At 40.7% G+C, this 23,643-nt stretch overlaps 1 protein-coding gene across 1 annotated transcript in view; it reads left to right on the forward strand.

The window, feature by feature from the left end:
* Positions 1-6,677: 6,677 nt before the first annotated feature.
* GRHL2 (grainyhead-like 2 (Drosophila)) overlaps positions 6,678-23,643 on the forward strand; it is a gene marked incomplete at its 5' end in the record, with an annotated part of 48,480 nt that continues 31,514 nt past the window's right edge. The window contains 6 exons of the mRNA XM_010179143.1: positions 6,678-6,867; positions 10,047-10,114; positions 11,673-12,057; positions 15,431-15,483; positions 18,251-18,407; positions 20,896-21,007. Coding sequence (XP_010177445.1) covers positions 6,678-6,867; positions 10,047-10,114; positions 11,673-12,057; positions 15,431-15,483; positions 18,251-18,407; positions 20,896-21,007 — 965 coding nt within the window. The remainder of the gene's footprint in view (positions 6,868-10,046; positions 10,115-11,672; positions 12,058-15,430; positions 15,484-18,250; positions 18,408-20,895; positions 21,008-23,643) is intronic.

A 23,643-nucleotide genomic window follows, 5' to 3' on the forward strand; every position in this document is an offset into this window, starting at 1 on the left:
TGAGTAATTGCCTACTTGAACTAGTCCTCGGTAGGCACTTACTGTGTGTATTTAATCTTTGTGTCAGATTTCTTTTTTGTACCTCCACTTTGACATACTTAGTAACATTTTTTGTCAATGTTAATAAATCACCTATTTGTTTTAATCTTTTTAATCACTATTACATGCTCAAGTTATTTTGGTTCTGAGTGAAAACAAATAAAACATCTAGTTGAACATCTTATTGAACTGGTCTGTTTAGCTATTCGCTGTTTCTGTTCTCAGTATGTTCTTTTACTTCCTCTCAGAGTGTTTTGTGAAGGAAAAATAATTTCTTTTAATCATTTAACATGTGTAATCTTATTCAGATTTGTCTTGTGCTCAAAAAGAGTAATTTTCCCCAAATTGCAGGAGTCCGAAACCTGCATTCATTAGTAGGCAAAATGACTCAGCCTCTTTAATGGGAGTTTTTTCTTTGGTATAGACTGCTGACTGGGCCAGAGGGCATCTTATCTTTCAGTTTTCTGGTGGTCTAAATGCTTTGATTTTCCTTCACTCTCAAGTCAGTTGTATATTTATATGCTCACTGGATAGGGCTCAGTGCATTTTGGAGACCTGTTCGTGCTTCTGGGAGTGATGTGACTGTCGGCTGTTAAAGTACCAAGACACATGGGCCGTAATTTTCCTGTTCGTTAAACATTTATGCTCCTTTGTAGTTTTAACAGAACACTATTGTCTAATTAAAGCAACAGTGTTGCTGACTTTTTAATTATACTTTTGGCAATAAATCTCAAGAAAATGAAATAAATCAAAATTTACAGTCAGTGACCCTTTCTTTAAAAAATAAAAAGATGTCTAGGCAAAGCAGTATGCTGAGGGTAGTAAATTTGGGCTAATCTTAGAATCTCTAAAACAAAAGGTTTCAACAACTAGGGCTAGCTTTGATTTATACCTCTTTGTATAATGTACACAGACAAAAACATATGATCTGGAATGTAAAGTTTAACTTATCCAGCTGCCGTGGGATCTGTCCTTAGCAGCCTTTTAAGTGGTCGCAGTAGTTCACTTTGTGCCTGTGAACTCATATGTATGTACGTTAGTTGTAAGACAAATTGTATGCACATCTATTCTAAATCTGTTTTATAGTAGCCTTGTAGCTGAACTGAGAATTGTATAAGTGTAGACTAAATTTACCAAAGGGCTTTAGAGCTACTCAGATGCTTGTAAATGATCACACTCTGCCCTCCTTAGCTATGTCAAAACAGATTTGGGATCTTTAGCTCTTTTTCTAGCTCTTGGATGTGACTGGAGCATGCTCCTGTATGTTTTGTCATACCAAATGAAATGAGGGCATTTTTGAAGTTCCCCACATCTCACTTTGCACTGGAAGAAAGGCTGAGCAGGCAGGTGTTCTTCCCATGGCACTGCATCCCAGCCAAGCCTCTAATCTGGACAGCTAAGGTATCAGAAACCTGCGGTGGTGTGTGCTGCGTGTCTGCATGCAACAAAAAAAGTAATCCCTCCAGCTAGCATCTTGGTCTAGAGTTTGTATTTCTTCCAGGGTTTCCCAATTCCAGACAGTTCCCCCGTGCACTTTTTTACCTTCCAACAGAAAATGAGCTTATGATAAATATCCCATGGACTTGGCATGCTGGGCTGGGATCCAGGCTGATGTGAGTCTGTCTTGCCTCTTGCAGTCATTTGGTACTAAATTTTCTCTGTGCTTTATAACAGCTGTATGGACCAAAGCCTCCCTGAAGGGACAGTTTGCAGAGGATGCTGTGCAGGTGCTCTTGGTGCTCCTGTCTTACAGGCGTAAGAACAGACAGGCTCAGGCCTGGGCTGAAACCTGGGAACAGGGATTCCTCCCATTCTCCTGCTGCCCCACACACATTGCTTGCTGTGTCCCCAGCCAGCACTGGGCCTTTCCAGGCAGGGGAAAGCCCTAATGCATTGTCATGGGGCAAAGAAGTCTGCAGAGAGATGAATGGAGTGCCTTCGGTCTTTTTTTTTTTTTTTTAAATTTGTTGAAGGAACAAATGTGATGTCCAAAAAAGTAATTAAAAAAACCCCAGGAAATGCCTGAGCTGGGTGCCCACCTTGGCACTTTTAATGGTCTGCTTTTGTCTTTCAGGAGTGAATTTCCTGGGCAAGGCAAAAGCTGGGGGGCAGGCAGAATGAGACTTTCTTCCCCACTAGCACCAGCTGGATCAGGATGTAATGCTTAGCATATGATGGAGAGTAGGATGCAGCTGTACTTGATGCAAGATGGCTCCATTGGTCTGCTTTGTGCTTGATGGCAAATTTAGCAGAGGTTGAGGACTGCGTGAACGTTGCAAATTCAACAGAAGGCTCTTGAGCATCAAAACTGGCTGAGAGAGACTGACAGGCAGGAAATCGTTCTGAATAAAAGCAAGTGCTGATCACAGTTGTCGCCTTTCAGCATTGTTCATGTGTTAGTGGACATTTCTGATTTTGTGTAAGCTAATTCATAAATTGCCTCAAGTTTGGTGAGAATTTGCCTGCAGTAGAATTTTATAGCCCTGAGTACTGGCTGTTGAAAGTTCATTGTCTCCAATCTGAAGAAGAGCTTGAAAGGTCAGTGCTTTCCATTCAGCTCTTTTACTGACATTAAGTACAAAGTAACTCTCCAACTTGTGTTTGGAGAGTTACTTATTGTAACTGCAATTAAATGAAGTGAGCAGAGTTTTGGACATCTCTGTCTGTACACCACACTCGCATGGGGTTTTATAAAATTCTGTTGTCTACATTTTAAATAAGTTCAAAAATACCAGTTTATCAGATGCAGAAATCACCATAACTGGTATAAATCTGGAAAACCTATGCATATCTTAAGAGGAAATCACACAAGTCATGTAAGATGGTACAAACAAGAAAATCTCTACTAAAATGTTGGGAAGGGGAGTTGTGTGTGGTTGTTTTGCGAAATGAAGACCATCTGAAGTTTAGTCTAGACATAAACACTCAAGTGTCAGGGCAGTATGGGTCCTAAGCTATACCATTGCTCAGAAGATACCTTTCATCCCCACATACCTATAAATTAAGATACATAACCTCCTACTACTGTTTATCTTAAAACAACAGAAATATTTATTTTGTATTTATTAGAAGCTCAGCTGATAGCTTGAAAGGAAACATGTACATTTTTAGGCACAAAGTATCCTCAGTTGTTAAGCTGTATCTCCATGGTAAAATAATGGTGTTCTTTCAGTTTGTAGAGGCACATCCCTCTTAGCTGTGTGCTAGCCCCAGTGAGGAGTGGGCACAGGCAGGGTTGGGCTTGTTCTCCTTCTCGGCCTGGTGCCAGGCTATTTTAGATGATGTGCCTGGGGCTGCAGTGGATATGTGCTGATATTGGTGGCCAGGTTGAATGGGACTCTTCCACTTGCAATCTTGGCCCCTCTTCCTTTCTTAAGTGAGTGGTTCTCCGTGAATGTAGTCACTGATGGATTTACAGCTTTTGATAATATTTGTTGATGTGTTGCTAATTGCAGGCTCTAGCTGAGGCTTTTCTCACAGGTAGGGTGTTCAGAGCAGCTCTCATCAGTGGGACTGCTCTTTTGTTTCTCATAGCTGTCTTCCCCATGGTCCAGGTGCCACCAGAGTCACTCCTCCAAGCAGCTGCCTGCTGTCATCAGCTACACAGCTGGAAGAGCTGGGGATGCCCCAGCATGGAAGGGTGCCTGACAGGACCAGGGGAGCTTACCTGTGCAGAGCCTTGTTCAGGAGGTTGGGCTTTCTTGGCATATATTAAAATAAAAGTTTTTATCTCCTCTGGTTACGAGGGACTTTGCTATCCCTCTGTCACATTTGACTGAAATTATCCAGGAGGTATAGCAGTCATGGAAAAGGAAAGGGAATGAATGTGTGCACACACTGGCCGTATTTCTTAAAAGAATCTCTCCCTCCCATCCAAACAACCTTATTTAATAGAGAAGTTTTCTTAAAGCAAATGCAGTTGTTTTGGCTGGCTGCTTTGGATGTAATCTCTGAAATGAGTGATTATGTTAAATCATGATAATTAGGGCTGGCTATTAACCTCCCACAGAGCTGATTACAGGGATGGGGGTGATGAGGAAGTTTTTTATTTTTCTTAATGCTATTGTTTCAGTCTATTTGCAGAGTAAACACAATGAATGTGTTGGTTGATTATGCTGCAGACCATCTCTCAAGCCACAGAAGATGGACATTCAGTTTTTAAATGTGAAAACTTGGGGTTTAGAGAAAATGTGCTTTGGGGAGATGTTGGGGAGTCTCTAGGTTTATGCACCTATGCCCTTCCAGCCATTCCAGCTGTTTACTTACTGAGTGGCTGTTCCTAGAGCATTTATTCCCTTTACTTTAGCTTCTCCTCAACACAATCCTGCACAACACCTCTGAAGTACAGCACTCTCATCATTGCTTTAAGATTGTCTTGACTAAGGTAGAGCAGCAGAGATTAACTCCTCCCTTGAGGCTTTCTGCAGACAAGCATAGCCCAGCTCTTAAAAGGTGTGTTTTTAAAGGGCATCTCATAGTCTGCCCGTAGTGCTCATAAGTCAGTTATGACTGTTGCATGGCTATGAGCTCTCCGAGTAACAAAAGGTTGTTACTGATTGTAAGGGAAGATTGCTACAGGAAGGAGAGTGAGCAGTATTTTGTGCATTGCAATGGGCAGCTGCCCCTGCAGTGAAACAGCACGGGTTTAGCTGAAGGGGAGCTTTGTTGAGGAAAGGAGGATCCTTGCCTGGAATAATTGCCTCTGAGCCAGGGAGAATTGGCTACTCCAGAGTGGGAACAGGCCCCTAGCTACCTCTGGCACAAACAGCGGGGCAGTCACAAATCTGATTCGAGTCGCTAACAATAAGGTATTGAAAAGGGAAGAGGACCTAGCAGTTCTCTCTGCCTTTCATTGGGCTCCTAATTTCTGTTTCAGCTTTGCTTGCTGAAACAAACCTGTAACAACACAAATGTGTACATGGAAACCAGAAGGACAGAAATCTTTAGAAGAAACAACAAAATGGCAGGCAGAAAGAAAGGCCCTCAGAAAAGAAAGGAAGTTTCTAAAAATACAGATATTTTAGATGAAAGGAAAATATAATCTGAATTGCAGTTGTTGTCTGTATGTTGTGACACGTAGCTACAAAGTGCTTTTTTCCCCCACAGAGCTCATAAAACTGTGCTCTGTGTACCAGATGGATTATTTTGTTTTTCATTAAATAAAGAAACTTGTAAACAGTGCTCTGTACCATAGAGATCTTAATCTCCACCATCCCTCTCCTCTTCCTTAAACACCAGAGCACACATTTTGCAGGTTGTGCTCAGGCAGTGAGCCTGAGCTCCCAGCCTGCAGCTTGGAGGCTGCAGTAAGACCTCTCACTCCCACTGTCCGAGAGCTTTTACTGCATGAGCTTTTATCAAATCGTCTTTCTGAAATCAAATAAAAGGCTCAGTTGCACAGTGCTTGAATGCCACTCTCTCTATGGCGGCGTAAGTTGGTTGGGTTAGGTCTGTGGAGCTGGCGCCGCTGCAGGTAGGGGAGAGCAAAAAGAGGAGGCTGAATAATGAACAGTTTTATGTAGAAGATAGCAAGAGGTGTTTTATGAAGGTCACTGCGAATAACTGCTAGTTTCTCCAGTCAAGTCAGTTTATCCAGTTATTCTGCCATCTTTGCAGTTTTCAAATGTGTAAGGTGTAATGTGTTAAAGGTGTCATCATGATCCTTGTAACCTGAGCCACAATTCTTGACACTGCTCTTGCAAATGCACTGAGCAGCACAGCCCTTGCTCCACTATTTCCCTGCCTAATCTGTTTGCCTACTGTCTTGTGTAATAGGAATGCCACTTTTTTTTCCTCCTAGCTCTTTTATCCATGAGTTTATTGAACACTTTACAAAAGCAGGTACTATTATCTTCATTTATGTTTCCATTATACTGGAAATTACAACCATAGCTGTGCTGCAGCAGCCTCTCCTGTGACATGCACAGGCGCTGGTCAGTTTCTACCACTTTCAGGCTGGAGGAAACAGCTCTGCTGCAGATCCCACTTATTAATGGTTGTGTGTATGACCATGTGTCTGTAACTAGATGTGGTGAGTGATAAAGTGGAATTGAGACTGAATACACATTGATGACTTCTACTCCATCCACTGGACCCATTCCTCATGTCCTGTTACAGAAAATCTCTCTGAAATTACTGACAAATTGCATTCCAGAAGCAGAGGATAGCTCAATTATAAGGTGTGCCCAGTCATTAAATACTGAACTATACTCCGTTTACGTGAACACTAGATTAGTATTAGATTTTTTTTTCATTTTTGTCGTCTTATTATAACAGATTTAAATTAAATGTATTTTTCCCCAATGAAGAGTACATCTAGCTTAAAATACTGGGTCAAAATGTTCTTAAAATGTTACTTCCTTTTTTTCCAAATAGTTTTAAAATATTTTGATAGGTCTATCTGTGTACTAGTAAAAATACATTTGAATTATTATCACAAGATCTCCACACATTTAATTTTTTTGTTAAATACTGAACATACCTGATGCTGATAAATATTTATGTCACCAAGTTTAACAGAGAGATGCTTGCTTGATGTAATCATATCACTTTTGTTGAGCTATGTGATGTTCTTTAACATGCCTTATGAGTAAAGTAATCCCTTCTGGATCACCATTTTATTCTTCCTGTCTATGCAGTAACAAGCGACTTGTGGCCTTAGTGCCAAATGACACTTCGTTCAACACCAGACGAGCCTACACCAGCGAAGATGAAGCCTGGAAGTCGTATTTGGAGAACCCCCTAACAGCAGCTACCAAGGCTATGATGAGCATAAATGGTGATGAGGACAGTGCTGCTGCTCTTGGCCTATTGTATGACTATTATAAAGTAGGTAACTCCATTGTTATTCCTCCCTGCTGCACTCGCAGGGGACTGCTCTAAGAGGCATCAAAAGAGCCAGATTTCAAAGACAGAGGTCACTGCATCTTGTGTTCTCTCTGATACTTGCATCAAGCACCCTTCCCAGTTTAGGAAGCCTGTCTGAGGTTGTTTTGATGTGTTGAGAAAAATAACAAACAAAACCACAACAAAATCAGAATTCCTATATTAAATTTGCAACCGTGATTTCTCTTTGAGCATAGTGTTCTTTCCCTTCCCTTGCAAGAGCATTGGATGCATTAGCCCCCTTTTCATTTGTGCTCGGATACTTGCAGTATTCTTTAAAAGGTGGAAAAGGGGAGGCCTTGTCCATCTGCAGGTTTGTCTGCTTTTCTGGTTCATTCCACACATGTTTTAGTTTGCTCTTTAACTGGAGTATCTCTCATCTGACAGTTTCCCATGTTATTTTTGTTTGTATAATGATTGCAGTAGGCTGTATACAAACAGTGAGGTCTAGCCCTTGCAGTCTAAATAGAAAGGTGGAGGACAGAAATGGAGCTGGACACAGACTGAGATCCAAGTCAGTTTACAGGGGAAGCACTGACACACAGTTTCAGTTTATGTCAGGTTCTAAGCCTGGGGCTTTAGCTACCATTTTGATACCACCTATTTGTATATTTCATAGTGTTTAAGTAGAGCTGTGTTCAAGATTTCTGCTGAAATCAGAGGAGAGTCCGATAAGGTGTGCCTCTGTGTAATGCAGAAATTTCACTCTGAAGCCCAGGTTGACCCTTTTGTACTCTGCAAATGGAGTCAGTGTTACCTGCCAAGCACTGAAGTATGAAATTGTCCATTTCACAGAATCACAGAATCACAGAACGTTAGGGCTTGGAAGGGACCTCAAAAGATCATCTAGTCCAATCCCCCTGCCGGAGCAGGAACACCTAGATGAGGTTGCACAGGAAGGCGTCCAGGCGGGTTTTGAATGTCTCCAGAGAAGGAGACTCCACAACCTCTCTGGGCAGCTGTCACTTAAGCTGTCTCAGTACTCATGAAGCCACCCATGCCTGCGTTGGACAGATCATCTGTGAAGGCCAGCGGAACAATGCCAGTTCCCCTTGTAATTAATGAAGAAGTATCAGGAATGGAAATTAACAATTAAACCCCTTTGGTTTTAGTAGCTATTAGTATAAATTATTTTAGAGAATGGGCTGCTCTTTTTAGTCTCTGCTATGATCATCAAATGAGTGTTGAGGAGAAGGGGTTTTAGGCAAGGTGCCATATACCAACCTTATGGTTAAATATTGGTTTAGTTTCTTTACTGATTGTCTTTCAAGAGATGTTTCTTGCTTTTGTGCGTCAGTAGAGAAAAGCTTTTCCCAATGAGAAAGAAGAAAAGTCCCTTTCTCTACTTGACAGTTACCACAGTGCCAGAGTCTGTGAAGTTAATGCGGATTCATAAAATCCAGGATGTGCTTGAGCATCTAGAGTGTTGGCTTCTGTCTTAGTAATAGTTCATTACTTTGTATGTAGCAGTTCATTAATCTGCTGGGTTTTTAAAATAGAAACGGAGAACAGCCCTTTTCCTTCTCAAAACTGTTCTAAAAGACATGTCTGTTCCTTGTTCCAGACAGTTGCAAAAGACTTGGGATTCAGATGGAATAAGCTGTGTTTATCTCAAAGCTATTTCCAGCATTCAATCATAACTATTTCTGTCTTAAAATGGGAGAAAAGTATAACACCTGTTGATGCTCTCAAACAGGAACTTAGGTTAAGCCTCTGTGCTGTAATGTGGAAGTGTGGAGAAGGACTTCCAGTGTACCAGACTCTCTTGAATTGCCCTTATTTATCATCTGGCTTGTTTGTTCTGACATGCTGGGTAATTTTTTAAAGTACTTTTTCTAGTTAAATAAAATTACTTGAACTTTTTTTTCCCTTTTCCTTTTTCTTGAGTGATACTTAGTTAAACATAGAAACTCCTTCAGGGATGAATATATGATCTTAACAGGGGAATCAGCATGCGTGAACTGTGGCTTGGATCCCACTTCTAAAATACATGAGAGAGGATTTTTAACCAGCAGGATGCTTAATTGGGAGAGAGGATGTCCTTAAGAGAAAGAAAGGCTCTGGCTAGCGCTCTCTGACTCAGCTGCTGTCTTGCAGATATAGCTGATATTAACTGTGGCTACTGAAGTGCACTGTAGTATTGTTTGTCCTCTAAATTCAGATATTTTCCTGATATTTCTTTAAATTATTTACAGATAAATGGCGCAGCTTTAGCCCATTCTTAGGTCTATTCTTGTTCTTAAATCTGGAGTTAGCTGCTGTGATGGAGCGTATATACATTCTTTGTAAAAGATAGACGTTTTAGCTCCCAAGTTGCTGGTTCGGCAAGAAAAGAAATATACGGTCATGGCAGCAACTTCATCCTTGGTGACTTCATATCTGCTGGTGCCAGGAAACCAGAATGTGGGAAGACAAATCTTTTAAGTCACTTGGTGTCAATTCTGAGTCTGCTGAGGGACTGGGTTTTTACTTCATGGCTGCTAATGTACTCAGCAAGGCAGAAGTCACTGTTCCCTGATTGACATCCCAGCATGTCTGGACTTGTCCCCATGCTAGGAAGGGGAAGGATTCACAAAATTCTCGTAGGTACAAGTCCTGCACCCTCCAGGCTGCTCTATAACAGGAGGACTTAGCTGGCACTTGTGGTTTAATTGAAAACCCTTTTTCCTCTGAGCTAAAAAGGTCTCCATGCAGAGCTCATCAAAGCATCGTGTCTTCTTTCTTATCTTTTATTCACTCTATATCTTTTATTCACATTATTTCACTCTTATTCTGTGAAAAGTGTGTGTGTGTGTGTGTGTGTGTGTTTGGGAATTTAATATTTGATTTTGAGATAGCTTGACCTAGCTTGATATTCCAAAGATAAGGACATAGAGAAGAGTGCTTTGCTCCAGACTTGTGTGCCCAAGAACTAGAAAAGAAAACAATTCCTACGTTTTTTTCCCTGTGGAATTTATCTTTCTGTCCACAATCAGTCTCCTAGAGAAAACCAGCTCCTGGCATCTGTGAACTAGACAGCACTGATACTGTTAGATTTTTCTAATTGTTGCAGTAGAGCAGTCTGAAGCTGCAAATACCTGACAGTTGCATTTACCTGACCCCATGCCTGGTGTTGTTCTCAGGTTCCCAGAGATAAAAGGCTGTTGTCTGTTAACAAAGTGAGTGATAATCAAGAAGACCAAGATAAAAGGTACAGTATTATTCAAAATCATACACCCAGCTACTAATAGTGTTGATCAGTTGTGAACTGAAGGATCTGTGATAGCCTTGAGGGTTTATGGTTTTCTTCCAAAAGATAAAAGAATGAAGGCTGTTTTGGGAAGCACATTTTACTCCCTTTTAATTTATTAGAAAAATTTTAACTGTATTATTAAACATACAATTTGCAAAGTGGCCGAAAGTTTCATGATTTGCTTATGATCCGTTTTGTTGCTTTGCTGCTACTGAGGTTAGTAAAATCAGATTGTATTGACAGGTAGCTGTTGGCTGCTTTTCATTCAATTTTCTTCTTCTAGAGCAAAAAGTGAGTAGTTTGACCTCAGTAGCCAGTTTTATACAGCTTTATTTGACATAACTTAGGGTTTGCCCAGAAGCAAAGTAACTCTCTTAAAATCATTCCCTCAAATTTTTTTTCTTGCTCCTCTCAGCTTTCAGCCTTCTTCTGTAGGCTAAAAGTGACTTGAAGAGTCAGAGGAAACTGACACCTGCCTTTAAGACTTGTGGACAAGTGAGAGTATATATTTATGTAGAAAGAGCTAAGTTTTTGCATATAGGAAGGCATCTTCATGCGTAATTATAGTGGAGAGAAGCTACTCAAGGTTTATTTCAGTGTCGCTAATTCAGGACAGCCTTAGATGGTCTCCACTAGCTGTGTAAGGTGAAAGTTTAAATAAGTACTAGTATAAATTCACTGTTTCAAAACAGAATATGAAACTTATTTTGAGGGACAGTTTTTCTTCTGCAAATGCCAGAGAAATTCCTAGGTTGAATGAGATTGACAAAACTGACCTTTGGTGAAAGACCAAGAGAAAGGAACTGTAATGTCAGAACATATCTCCTGGGTTGAAAACAAAGCAGGGTGTTACACCTGCTAAAGGTTTTTTGAGTGAACAGTTTTATGTCAGTGCAGCTACTATGAGCAATCACATTGCTTTCAGCAGCAGCCATGGGAATGCTGCTGGAGGTTACCGTGCAGCCGTTATAGTTACTGATCTACTCCGATACAATGGGATTCCTGGGCTTGCTCTTTCAGAAGAGCGTCAGTACCAGAGTTATGCAAACAGCAGTGGCGTATCAGCAGCCTGAAAGAGCATGCGTCAACGTATGCGTTTTGCTGTTGATGTTTTGCCTATTTCGCATGCAAACCATCTACTGTGAGTAATCCATACCTTGCCTTACTCTTTAGGCTCATTTTGTGCCTAAAGGCCATTGCACCAGTGGATTGATTTTGCATCCAAATTATAAGCCAAGGCAAAAGCAACCCCAGATACCCAGAATTTATTGTAATAAGTCAGAGCAATTATAGGTCAAACCAAATGTATTATCTTTCCGTAGTTGTTAAAGAGCTCTGGACCTCTCTGCTTGCCTCATGATGTCTTTTGCCTAGTGTTTGTTAGTGTACTACTTATGGCAGTGGCTTATCAGAATTGAAAGATCTCCTTCCCTGCCATCTATGAACGTTAAGCCATTTAAGGAGGAGATTTACTCTGTCAGGACGGTTCATAACAATTTTTGGTTTTGTCTCACAGAAACTGTCTTAATACCACGGAAGCTCAGAGTAATTTAAGTGGGGGAGAGAACCGCGTGCAAGTCCTGAAGACAGTGCCTGTTAACCTTTCCATGAACCAAGATCCTTTGGAGTCATCCAAAAGGGAATACAACACAAATGTGTCTGGGAGCTCAACGCCCATCACTGGGAGCGGAGTGACTGTGGTTAAAGCAGAGGAGTTCACCCCTGTTTTTATGACCCCACAAGCACACTATGCAAGAGGAGAAAATGAGGAGCACCGAGGGGTTATCTTTGAACCATATGAAGTGTCCAACATTGCTGCCCACACAAATTATCTCAAAGATGACCAACGCAGTACTCCAGACAGTACGTACAGCGACACCTTCAAAGATGGAGGAGCAGAAGTAAGTTTTCCACCTCAAATTAGCATCTAAGAACTCAATAAAAAGCTGTAAACAAGATAAGGAGATTTGAGCTTGTAAACAAAATAAGGAGATTTGAGCTGTCGGCAAGAGCCATTAGAAGAACAGTGATGCTTGTTTCAACAAATTAATCTTTGCTTCTTGCCTCGATCTGTGCTCTGATTATAGGGGAGCATCATGAGGTGTTTCAGAAGGCAACTTTAAAGTTGTTTATTGGAAACTCTGAGAATTAACAGATACTGATCTTATGTCTTCTGGGATATTGTGTCAAGTAGCGGATAGTTGCAATTCTGAAAGAAGATCTGTTATCTGTTAACCAGATCTGCCTTCAGAACTACTCATAACTGTAAGAAATAGCTTTCCCATTTTGTGATTGGGAAATACTTAATGTCCTCAAGTGCAAATGAGCTGTGTCAGCCTCTGCTGCTAGATAAACCCAAGTAATTCATTCAGAAGCTGTTTATTGCTCTAAGCTCTACTCTGCAACATGGGCAAGCAAGAAAAATTAGTGGGATTAGGTGGCTAGAGGGAATGGAGAAGTTAACAGCCAAAGAGTCAGGTGCATGCATATGTAGGGGAATGAAGAGGAGAAGAGAGACAAGGAGCTGCCTTGTAACTAATTTACACTGTTCTGCTGAGGCAAAGTAATTATAGTCAGCTTTAATATGGTGAGTACCCTCTGGCTGCTTTTGCCTGCTGCAGAATGCAGAAGCCAGAAATGTACAAAGGTAAAAATTGTTTAAAGCTACTAGTACCTCTGCAAGTAATTAGAGATATTAGGTAGTAAAACTCTCCTTGGATTTTCTTCTCCGACGCTATGAAATTGTAGATGTAACAAAAGTACAAGTCAAGTTACATTAAGACTGAGTTACTCTGACTGAATATGTAAGAAATTTACTGTGTGTTTGTGTATGCACATTATAGGAAAGTAAGTTGTCTTCACACAAGCATCATAGATCAGGATGTCTGGAGGTGAAATCCATTTTCAGATACAGAATACATTTTGGTCTACTAAATGAATAATTAATGAAGAAATCTAGCTTGCCTTTGAAATCAGTGAGATCCAACCTCAGATTAGAAATGCTACTCTTTATTATCAAATCACATCATTTCAGCTATTTTTCATTGTTACTGGTAAATGGCTTTTTATGGGAATCCAATGGTACTGTACCCATGGCTTATCCCGCAGTGCTGTGGCTGAGTGTTTCCAATACGCTGGTTTGTGTGATTTGTGTGAGATTCGCTGCTAAGAGCTACCCAGTCTGCGCTGTGCAAAGTGCTCTTGAATGTGCAAAGTTGTTTAACTTGGAGGTAAAAAGGGAATTTACATCTATACCTTGGTTTTGCATCCCAAACACCATGTCACGGTAATATTGTTACAGTGGTAATATTTTGTTACATGTTTTCTGAAATGATTGGTTAACAACTGGAAATTATACTTGTCATCTGGGCTTTCTCTTCAGTCCCTGGAGAAAGAGGCAGTTCAAATCTGATTGCCAAAAATGGGTAGAGTGGGTTGCAGGGTGCACTCGCTCCTCTCCATCTTCACCTCCCCTTTTAACTGTACCCTGTACAGACTGAACAACAACCTTTAACTACGTACTCATCTGTAGCTGCTAGGTGAGGTGTGGGCCACTGCTGTTGGCCTTCCAGCCCCAAATGCTCACTCGTATGCTTATGGCATGGGACCAGGAAGAGCCTGTCCCTTCGTTTTTTTTCTCAACTACCCAAATCCCGGGATGTGCTTCACCTCTGTGGCGCTCTGACTGCTTCTAGGGACAGCTGTATGAAGCGGGAGTAGGGAGAACATAAGGTAAAATGTCAAAATGTACCAAAAGAGAAACTTGAGTTAAAATAGTGTTTAAAGCAGGAATACAGTTCTTATTAGTTTCCCTATTCACTTGGTGAGAATGGTTGGTTTGGCTGCAGTAGGTTTGCTCTGATACCTCCTCAACTTTTAAACCTGTTATGAATACATATTTAGAAATTGTTTCAAAACATTTATTGAGTGACTTTGTTCTGTTATCCTGGGGTGCTGAGTTTTCATAGATCCCTGTGGTAGTGGACACTTCAGTCAATCACTTGCTCTGTTCTTCGGATACCATTTCAGCAGTTATATAAATATACCTTTCTGAACTCTTTCATATTTAGCTGTGATTAATTTATTAGTCCTTTATAGTACAGATAAAATTTTTGAAGATGGTTAAGTAAGTTGAATGTTTTTGACAACATCAAAATAAAATAAAATTTGACTAGCATGTTAATATGGGACCATCTGTATTGTAATACCCCTCAGATGTTAGGTTTCTTAGAGTATTTTGCTTATCTGTTCTACTGCTCATGGATCCTTGACTTTTGATCTTCAGGAAATATTCCTGACTGGTACATAATACCTCTGCACTGAACTAGTATCTGACTGGATATTTGTGGCACAGTTGTGCATAAGGTAAAATTAAAAACTGTTTTCAAAATTGTGTGACTTGACACTTCTGGAAATAAAACAGCTTCTAATTCCTAACTGGCAATCACAAAAGAAATCCTGGAGATTAAATGTAATGTTCCATCAGTGAATCAGAGAGACGTCAGCAAAAACATGTTTCATGCAAAAGGCAAGCCAAGAAACAGCAGCAAGGCTCATGTGGTAGAGTATGAACAGGCTCCTTTGCTAAGAAAAACAGAGTACAAATACTTGCTTAGACTGTGCAAAAAGCTTTATTTTTTCAGAATTCCATCTCTTGATGTAATTTTTTTAATAGATGTGTTTTCTTTTTCCAAAGAGTGACTTAAGTCTCCTTTCATCTGGTAAAGTGTGTGTTTTACTCAAGCAGAATCTTACATTGAAGGCAAAATGCTTTCTTAGCCTGCATCACCACTCCTATTCAAAATAGACAGCATAGCAATCTGAATTTTTGTCAGCATTTCATTGCAGGCCTTGAGGACAGCTGACCACACAGATAATTTTAAATAAAGCAAAACAAAACAGAAAGTAAAGTGTCTAGGAGAACTCTTATTTCATTTGAAAATCTACTTATCTTTGAGATGGGGTACATTTTTACAGGCTTGTTTTAGAATATATTAATGTGTAGGAAAGGAGTTTAAGAAGGTGGAAGATGTTTTTCAGCTACATTCTTGTAGCAGTTGTGTTATGACAAACTCTAAAAGCTTGACATAAATGAATTATCTCTGTCATTTCTAGTGTAGAGGCCATGTAGTGTCCACTCCAGTTTTAGGGATTTTGTTTTAAATGGTTCTTTATTTCCTCTGAGAGATCTTTAAATAAACATAATTCTACTTCTGTTGATATTTGCATTTTGATTGCATCAAACTATATTTAATTGTTGTTTTTATTTTTCAGAAATATCGCAGTGTGTCAGTGGGGGCTGAAGAATATATTTATGAACAAACAAGGTATGGCATAAGCTCTGTGATGTGTTGACTGGTGTCACGTAGGCATGTATTGAAGAGAAGCTGCTGGTGTCCACTTCCCTCTCTTTCATCACCCTGGGGCACCTGCAGGTCTCCCTTGGCACTGCCCAGCATTGCTCTCCCCTTATTCTCTTGTGCAAGTTAGCTTTCATATCTGGCCAGTTTATATCTTCATCTATTATCTTCCCTCAGTGTTATTTTAAGTTAGTAACTCCTCTGAAGCCCCCCCAGAGATATGTGAGATTAAAACTGTAATGAGAGGTCCTCCAGGTAACAGGGCACAGCTTTCACAGCCAAGTCATGGAAAATCCACATGTTTCAGGATGGCAGGATGCACAAGTCAGATGTCCAGAATGGTTGAGCTGGCTCCACCGACCTTATGGAATTCCCATCTTTATTTTTCCCATCTGTTTTTTTTTTCTGGTTACTCCTTGTAGGTTTTCTTGGAAACTCTCTGTCTTTTTGCACTACTTGTTGTGGTACTTCATGTTAACCTATAAAATAATATAAATGAAGTCTCTATTACAAACTGTGTAAAAACCCTAAGAATTAAAAAAAAAATTTAAAGAAGTTTCAGAAATTGAAAGGAATAATGTCCTCCCTAAGCACAGAAAAATGCATACATAGAACGAGCAAACACTGAAGAGTTACTGTAATTAATAGAGTTGGTAGTTTATAAGGTGATGCTTCATTTCATGCTTGTGAATAGTTCTGCTTATATCTGAGAGATTACTCCTACTTTAGAAACAGGAACATGCCTACATATTTTTCCTGGAGTAGGCATATGACTGCTTCTGTAGTTGAGGTTCCTTACAGCTTCATCCTTTTTCTGAGGAATATTGAAACAATCATTAGCTGCAGTAAGCTCAGAATGGAGTAATTATATAAGCAGTATATATGAAACAGATATTTAGCAAAGACTCACTTTAGCTCACTTACTGCACACTGGATATTTGTAAAATTGAATCCTGAAGCACTGTCATCATTAACAGTTCTCAGACATTAAGTCTTTTGTGCTATGGCCCAGGTCCACGTTAGAATGAAACTTCCAAATGCACACTAAGAAAAAAAAAGACATCTTTCCTGGGAGTTAACTGGAAGTGATGGATGCTCAGAAATGAAAGCTTCAGATTGAAAAAATGCAGTGGTGAATATGATTGTAGGCCTGATAGAAGATCCATTAACGTCTACATGGCACTTTAGTTAAGACTCATGGTAAGATTCAGAATAGTATTATAATTACTTAAATGACTGCAATAAGTTTTAAGGGTAATAGTAATCCTCCTGATATAGGTCACACTTCAATCGCCAGCTGGGAAGAAGAAGAAAATTCCCAAGTGGTACCACACAGCTACTGCAAAATTGGCCAGGTGCAGTGTGTCTGGGATTTACATTTTTTGATGTCTTTCTGAAACATACAGAATGCCAGGAAATGGGAGCCCAGACCTTAGCTCTGCTAAGACACTGCCTGTCTGACTTCGGTTCATCCTAAGCCCTTCTCAGGACACGTTCCTGTTAGGCCTTCTCTCTGGTGGGAGGTTTTGAGATGCATCTCCCAGGGCACACAAGGTGCTTTGGTATTTATCGTGCAGCAGTCTTGCAGTGGAGGGAACCGCTGTCCCCATTTTCTTAATTCTATATTGGCATGGCAGTGTTATAATAATCCAGACTGTTTGCTTGAAGTAGAAAGTTTAGGATACACTGTTGTTTTGGACCAACGTCTTCATCCATTTGATTCTCCTCCAGCACTGTTTAAATACTTAGCTGAATTAGGACCATTGTGAAAATGCTTCCCTTGTATCTCCAATTTGTGAGGACTTCCTACAAGTGACTCCTTGCATTAAGCTTCCTGTGGTGACCAAATGCAGTTTGAAGAGATTTATTCTGCAAGGTTAACATTATTTTTCATTTAAGAGAATATGAGGAGCTGCAGGCATAATTTTAATTGGATTATTATTCAAGCCCATTGTTGGAGGAGGTGGCTGGAATAGGCTCTGTGAGATTTGTGTTTAGCCAATGGTTCACTAGTCAACGGAGCTTTAAATTTTCGTGGTTTGAGAACTGCTTGAAAGGTGAACGTTTCATGAAGGAGGATCTTTCCTAAAATCTGACTTCCAACACATGAGCAAACTCTTTTTCTCTAATTTTTGTCTTCTAAAGGAGGTTACTTGGTTGCAGATACAACTAAATGTAGGTACTTTGTTCTGTCTGATTAATTTTGTGAAGAAGGCTTGTAGAAGCCTTGAGTGCATGTTGTCTTTAAACAAAGGAACCTGCTGTCCCTTCTGGTTGTATTTCTTCTCTGCAATGGAAAGTAGCAGTTTCCATTCTTTGAGTCCATCTTTTTTTTTTCCCCCAATTTCTCTTTCTGTGACACTTCTAAGTTTAAATGTCTGTGGAGATAGCTGATTTCCTGCAAATCATACTGCATTCCTTCTTGGTATTTGACACTCTCACTGTGGGTACATAGTCTTGTACTTCATCATGGTTGTTTTCAGAGAAAGTAAAGATGTAGTCTTTCATGCCAGAGACTTACATTCCAGGTAGTTTTATGCTTGATTGTCAGATCTGATGAACTTGAAAAAAGAAAACTGCATTTTTAAATACTTGTGTGACCCTTTCCTGGAATTTCATTGTTAGTGTGTTATGCCTTGCTTATACAATGCATGAAATACATAATAAATGAGGACTAAGAGAAAAGGAGAAAGTGATACGGCTTTTGTTGGTGTTTCTCTCCCTGTGTTTTCAGCAGCACTTTTCAGTACACACTAGAAGCTACCAAATCTCTGCGCCAAAAGCAAGGGGAGGGGCCCATGACCTACTTGAACAAGGGACAGTTCTACGCCATCACCCTGAGCGAGACGGGTGACAACAAGTGTTTCCGGCATCCCATCAGCAAAGTCAGGGTATAGTCCAATTTCTTTCCTAGATGGGAATGGAGCTCTGCAGATAAATGTTATTGTGGTTGGTTGGTTTTTAATTTCTTTTTTTCTTGTGGGAGAAGACAGAGCAAGCTTATTTCTATGCCCAATGTGAAGGTGGATTATGTTTATCTCAAATATTCTGGGGTCCATTTTTTTCAAAGTGTGATCTTACAAGTTAATTGTATACATATCTGCCCCAGTTTATGGTTTGGCAGAACGGTAATTGAACAGATATTGCACTTGATGTTAGTGAATTTATCATTGCCATGATTAAAGAAAAAAAATCAGAGGACTGCCACATCTACTATGTGAGTCCATTTTCATTCACTCGTGCATTTCAGTGGCCACTTTTCAGTGCATTTCAGATAAAATGTGAAGACTTGAAGCCATCCTTTGGGACATAAATTTTGAACCACTTTCATCATATAAGTTTGAACTTTCACTTGACATTCATCCAGAAGTATGACCAAATGGATGTTTTTCATCTTAAATTCCACGGGTAGAACTGCAGCTTGGGTATTCAGCAACATCTGCCTGGTGAACAGGCCTCCTGATTTTCCTGGTAATGTTTTTGAGTAAGCAAATCCTAACCCAGTAACCTTGGAATGAACAATGAGCCTTAGAGTTGCTGCCCTGCAAATTTCACCCTGAAGCTGGAAAGGCTGCATATGTATGAGGCTGCAAATGTGTTTCCATCCGAATAAACAAAGTACCTTAAAAATGTCGTGACTTCAATCAAAGAAACCAATTAAAGTCAATGTGACCAAAGAAGCAGACAACAACCTATATGTTTCTATCATACGTGAAGTTTAGAGAGACTCTTCCTAAAGAGAGACAATGATTTCTAAACCTGAATAGCAGTTAAATTTTAGCCTGATTTCCTAAGAACATGAGGCTGACGATGGCATTTTGTTGTTGGCTGTAGCTGATGTAAGACTTCTCTGCTGCTGAAGTCTTCCTGGCAGCCACTTGTTCCTTCCCCCTTTGTGGTGCCAGCTCTAGCACTCATACAGCTGAAAAAGGAGTCAGGAGGTCACTGCTCTGGCTGAAAACAAGTCCTCATAAGTCTGATTCATTGCTTAAGTGCATGAGTTTTGAAGCTGTGGCAGCAGAAGGCTGGAAGCTGTAAAAGATAAATGAGAAAATGTCTTTTGGAGCATGTATGGTTTACAGAAGGCTGTGAAACCAAGTGCAGCTTTCATGATCATGCTGTGTTTGCCAGGCCCCCAGCCAAGCGACTGTTGAATTTATTGCCAATTCCATCCAAACCTGACAAAGGGGCAAGAGGTTTTGAAGGTATTAAACCTCTACAAGTTCCATGTAAGTGGTTCATGGAGGAAAAAAATAATACTGTCCTTGGTGGAAAAGCTACAGTCTGTGCTGCCAGTTCTGGTTAGTGCATCAGCCGGCCAGCCAGGACGTACCCGATGGCCAGCCAGTGTGTGTGTGTATGACTCAAGACTCACCCATGGTGTATTCTGCCTTCTGCCCACACTGTAGCTGGACATGGAAGATGAATTGATGGTGTTTGGCTTTTGTAGGTGGAGTGGAGAAGGTCACAGAGCCTGTGAAGGGTTAGGTGGTGACTGTGTGAAGGGACATAGATCAGGAATCAATCACGATCCAGCTCCTCAACTTAGGAAGCAGCTTGTTGATGCTATCTTTATGAGCTTGATGACTCAAGGTTAAAGGAAGAATGAGAACAAAAGAGGATATTTAAAAGTGAAATTTTTGTTCTCCTGATTTATTTTCACTTCAGTTTACCTAGTATAAGCATTCTTTCATTGTTTTGTGTTTTTTGTTTTGCATGCCTTTGCTTTTTTAAAAAGCCTTTATTACTCATGTGAAGTTTTGCATAAAGTTTCAATCTGTTTCCCTTGAATCACACAGTTTAAACAAAGGGAATTCAGAACATGAACTGAAAAGCTCAGCAAAACTCAGTAAACATTCATACTGAGTTTGTCTTTAAATACATGTATGCAAGAGTTCTGCTCCTAAGAAGGATAATCAGACTGTGTATGCAAAAACTGAAAAATGTCCTGCCTTTAGCCAGCGAGCCTAAGCTCCGTAACATGTCCTTTGACAGTGTAATGTCATCTTCCAGCATGACAAAGAATCTAAATGCTGGTTCAGAATTGGAATTGGGGATTCTATGACTTTGAAATCACCACTTTTTACCTAAAGCAACTTAGACTTCTTAAATCTAAATATACAATTAAATTTTGTTTGGACCATCAAAAACATAATCCTAGGCCCTGCATTATTTTAAAACTACTTTTATTCTGCCCTGAGATTTTAAGTGCATTGCAATGTTGGACTGGAATAAAACCCAGCAATTTTCTACAACCCAAGTATTGGGGGAAGGCAGTGACTGGATCAGCATTAGAGGCATATGGGGGTTTTAATATTTGTGCGTCTGACTTATTCATTACATATTAACTAATGCAACTTCTGCTGCTGATTTTCTTAGAGCGTGGTCATGGTTGTTTTCAGTGAGGATAAAAACAGAGATGAACAGCTGAAGTACTGGAAATACTGGCATTCTCGGCAGCACACAGCTAAACAGAGGGTCCTCGACATTGGTGAGTATAAAAGGATCTCAGGATGGTTCAGGGAAGACTGCAGAATGTGGAAAACACTGGTATCTTGAACAGGGATGTGGTGGCTGCAAGGCTTGTACCACAGTTTATAGCAATGGCTTGTCCCTGCTAGAACTGGACTGTGGGGTCTATGAAGCAACATGGAGGCCATGCAGAAGGAATGGTCCTCAGTAGTCACGAAGAGCTGCCCCTTGCATGCTTCTTTAATGTGTCCAGTCTTCTGCTGGTAGGAAGTCGAGATCTGCACCTCCTCAGGAGTGGCAGAGTGTTTGTTTCCTTTAGTTTTTCAAAGGCTGATCCATTCTTTGATCCAGTAACAGCCCACATAACAGTTACATTAGCTAATCTGATGTGTAAGTGCAACCTGAGAGTGAAGATGCAATCATGGTGACTGCAAAGGAGCGCCCAGGAGTCCTACACACCTGGAGTCTGTCTTGGTGGTGTCAGAGAAGTGAGGGAGAAGTGCGCTCCAGTGTGCTATCCTGAGAGTCCATCTAAGGTATTTACAAGCCCATTTCAGCCACAACTGCCCTATCCACATGCTTGGGAGATTTTAGCAGAGGAAGAACACGTACCTGCTGCCAAGGAGCCTGAAATTGAAATCTGTGGGAGTGTCTAGACATCAAGCACTTCTCCCCTCCTACATGCAGTTTACACACGCAGCCATCTGCAGCGGATTCCAGTCAAAAGAGTCGGCTAGACCAAAGGAGACAAAGTCTATCTTGTTTTGACCGCCTGAGGGAACCAAACCATTGAATGGCAAGAATGAGAGGGGGCAGAGAGGAGGGGGAAAAATAGCTGGGTTACTTAGAGAGAGCACTGCAAGACTAAAGGGGTGATCAAACACCTATGCTGCTGGGAATCGGTCCCTAAGAGGTCCTACTCATGCAGTGCCTTTTGACTTTCAAATGCTGCAGCCTCCACTGAGTCTGGCATTATTTAAAGTCAAGTGTGGTCAAAGCAGCTCTTCCTGAATCTCTTCTCTGCCTCTTATCAACATAGTTGTGGCTGAACTGTTTCCCTAACTTTTTTTTTGTCTTTTTTTTTTTGTCCTTTGGGGTAGTTAAGGCAATAAAACCTCCACCCTAGACTAAATTACTCCTATCATGACATGTTAAAAAAGCAAGTATGCCACGTCACAGCTACTTCTGAAGGCTGCCTGTTTTTGCGTGCTAGTCCCTACAAGCTTGCAGTGCTAATGCTCATACCTTGGAAGGTATGTGCTGAGGAGCTCGTTCCGCTGCAGTGCCAACACCCTCTGACTCCACCGCGCTCGTGGTGTACCAGCACATTTCAGTCCACTCACCTGAAGGAGTCAGCTTATTATGCATATTCTGTGAAATAGAGCTCTGCAAAACAAATGCTGTGCATGAGCTGTGTATTTACCTGTGTTAAAGTGAATGCCTTTTATGTTTCCATTAGTTTGAGATGAAATAGGTCTGTGCTGACTTTTGAGGCACAATGGCGCGTATTCTTTATTTGGACTGCAAACATGAGCACAGCCCAGTGTAGTAAGACTTCCTGATATAGAACACTCTGTGAGACATAAGAACTGTGAGAGCACAGTTCACCTCAGTGTTTTCAGAAGAAAGACCTAGGTGTTGCTCAGTAGTATTTTCTTTAGAACAACTGAAATAAGTCCTGTTATATACTGTTACCAAGTGCAGTGTTTCGGAAGCACATTTCATTTTCATTGGGACTTACATTATGGATATTTGGCTTATTAGGGCAGAAAGGCTTCCAGCTACATTTCCCATACAAGCACTGAGCTGCTTTTAGCAAAATTAGCAAATGCTAGGACAGGCCATGGAGAACCATTTAAACAGGCAGGGAGAGAAGCTTGCTAAGGACAGTGGTGTGTATCAGGTTTGTCCCATCTTCAGGGGACAATCTGGCAATCTGCTGGTAGGCCCACTTAGCTTATTTTGGATTTCATTCCAACTATCAATAGCATTAAAAGGGTTAATCATATATTAGGCTCCTTGAAAACTATCTGTGAATAGCCATAAATCTGAGTAACCTGCCCCATAGATGCTTACAATCATTATTTTAACTTAATGTTTGTAGCATATGTTTAACTTCTGTGAATCCTTTATAATTGTTTTTGAATGTGCTCTTAATCCAGAGTATGACTTGGTCCTTAGCAGGCATAGTTAAATAAACTTGGCATGTTCTAGTTCTGTGCTCCAGCTATTCAGCCCTCAGATGGGGGTGATGACTCTGCTTGTGCTGCTTTCCTCGATGGCACATGTCTGTCTGACTGCCTTCAGGCCTGCAGTGATATTCTGGAGATCAGAGGAAACAGAGTGACTTATTCCCTCACTCCAGACATGCAGGGGTCACTGCTTTAATTTGTTTTGTGTGCTGGTTGGTGCACCTCCTGGGAGGAAGAATGGTGGAGTGGATTAGATGCAGCACTGAGTCTGAAGATACATTGATGTTAAAAGGATGAGCAGGTACCTGTAAGCAAGGCCTTAGTGTCTGAGGAATGAACCTGAGGACTTGACACTTATTAAGCAAGAAGGAAATGTGTTTTCCAGAATTTGGGCTATGTGTTGTTACGGATTTTTCTGAAGAAGGAGGGAGGCATTTTCACTGTTTTTACCCCGAGGGGGGGG

Source organism: Mesitornis unicolor, unplaced genomic scaffold, assembly GCF_000695765.1.
Source record: "Mesitornis unicolor isolate BGI_N332 unplaced genomic scaffold, ASM69576v1 scaffold18562, whole genome shotgun sequence".
NCBI lineage: Eukaryota > Metazoa > Chordata > Aves > Mesitornithiformes > Mesitornithidae > Mesitornis > Mesitornis unicolor.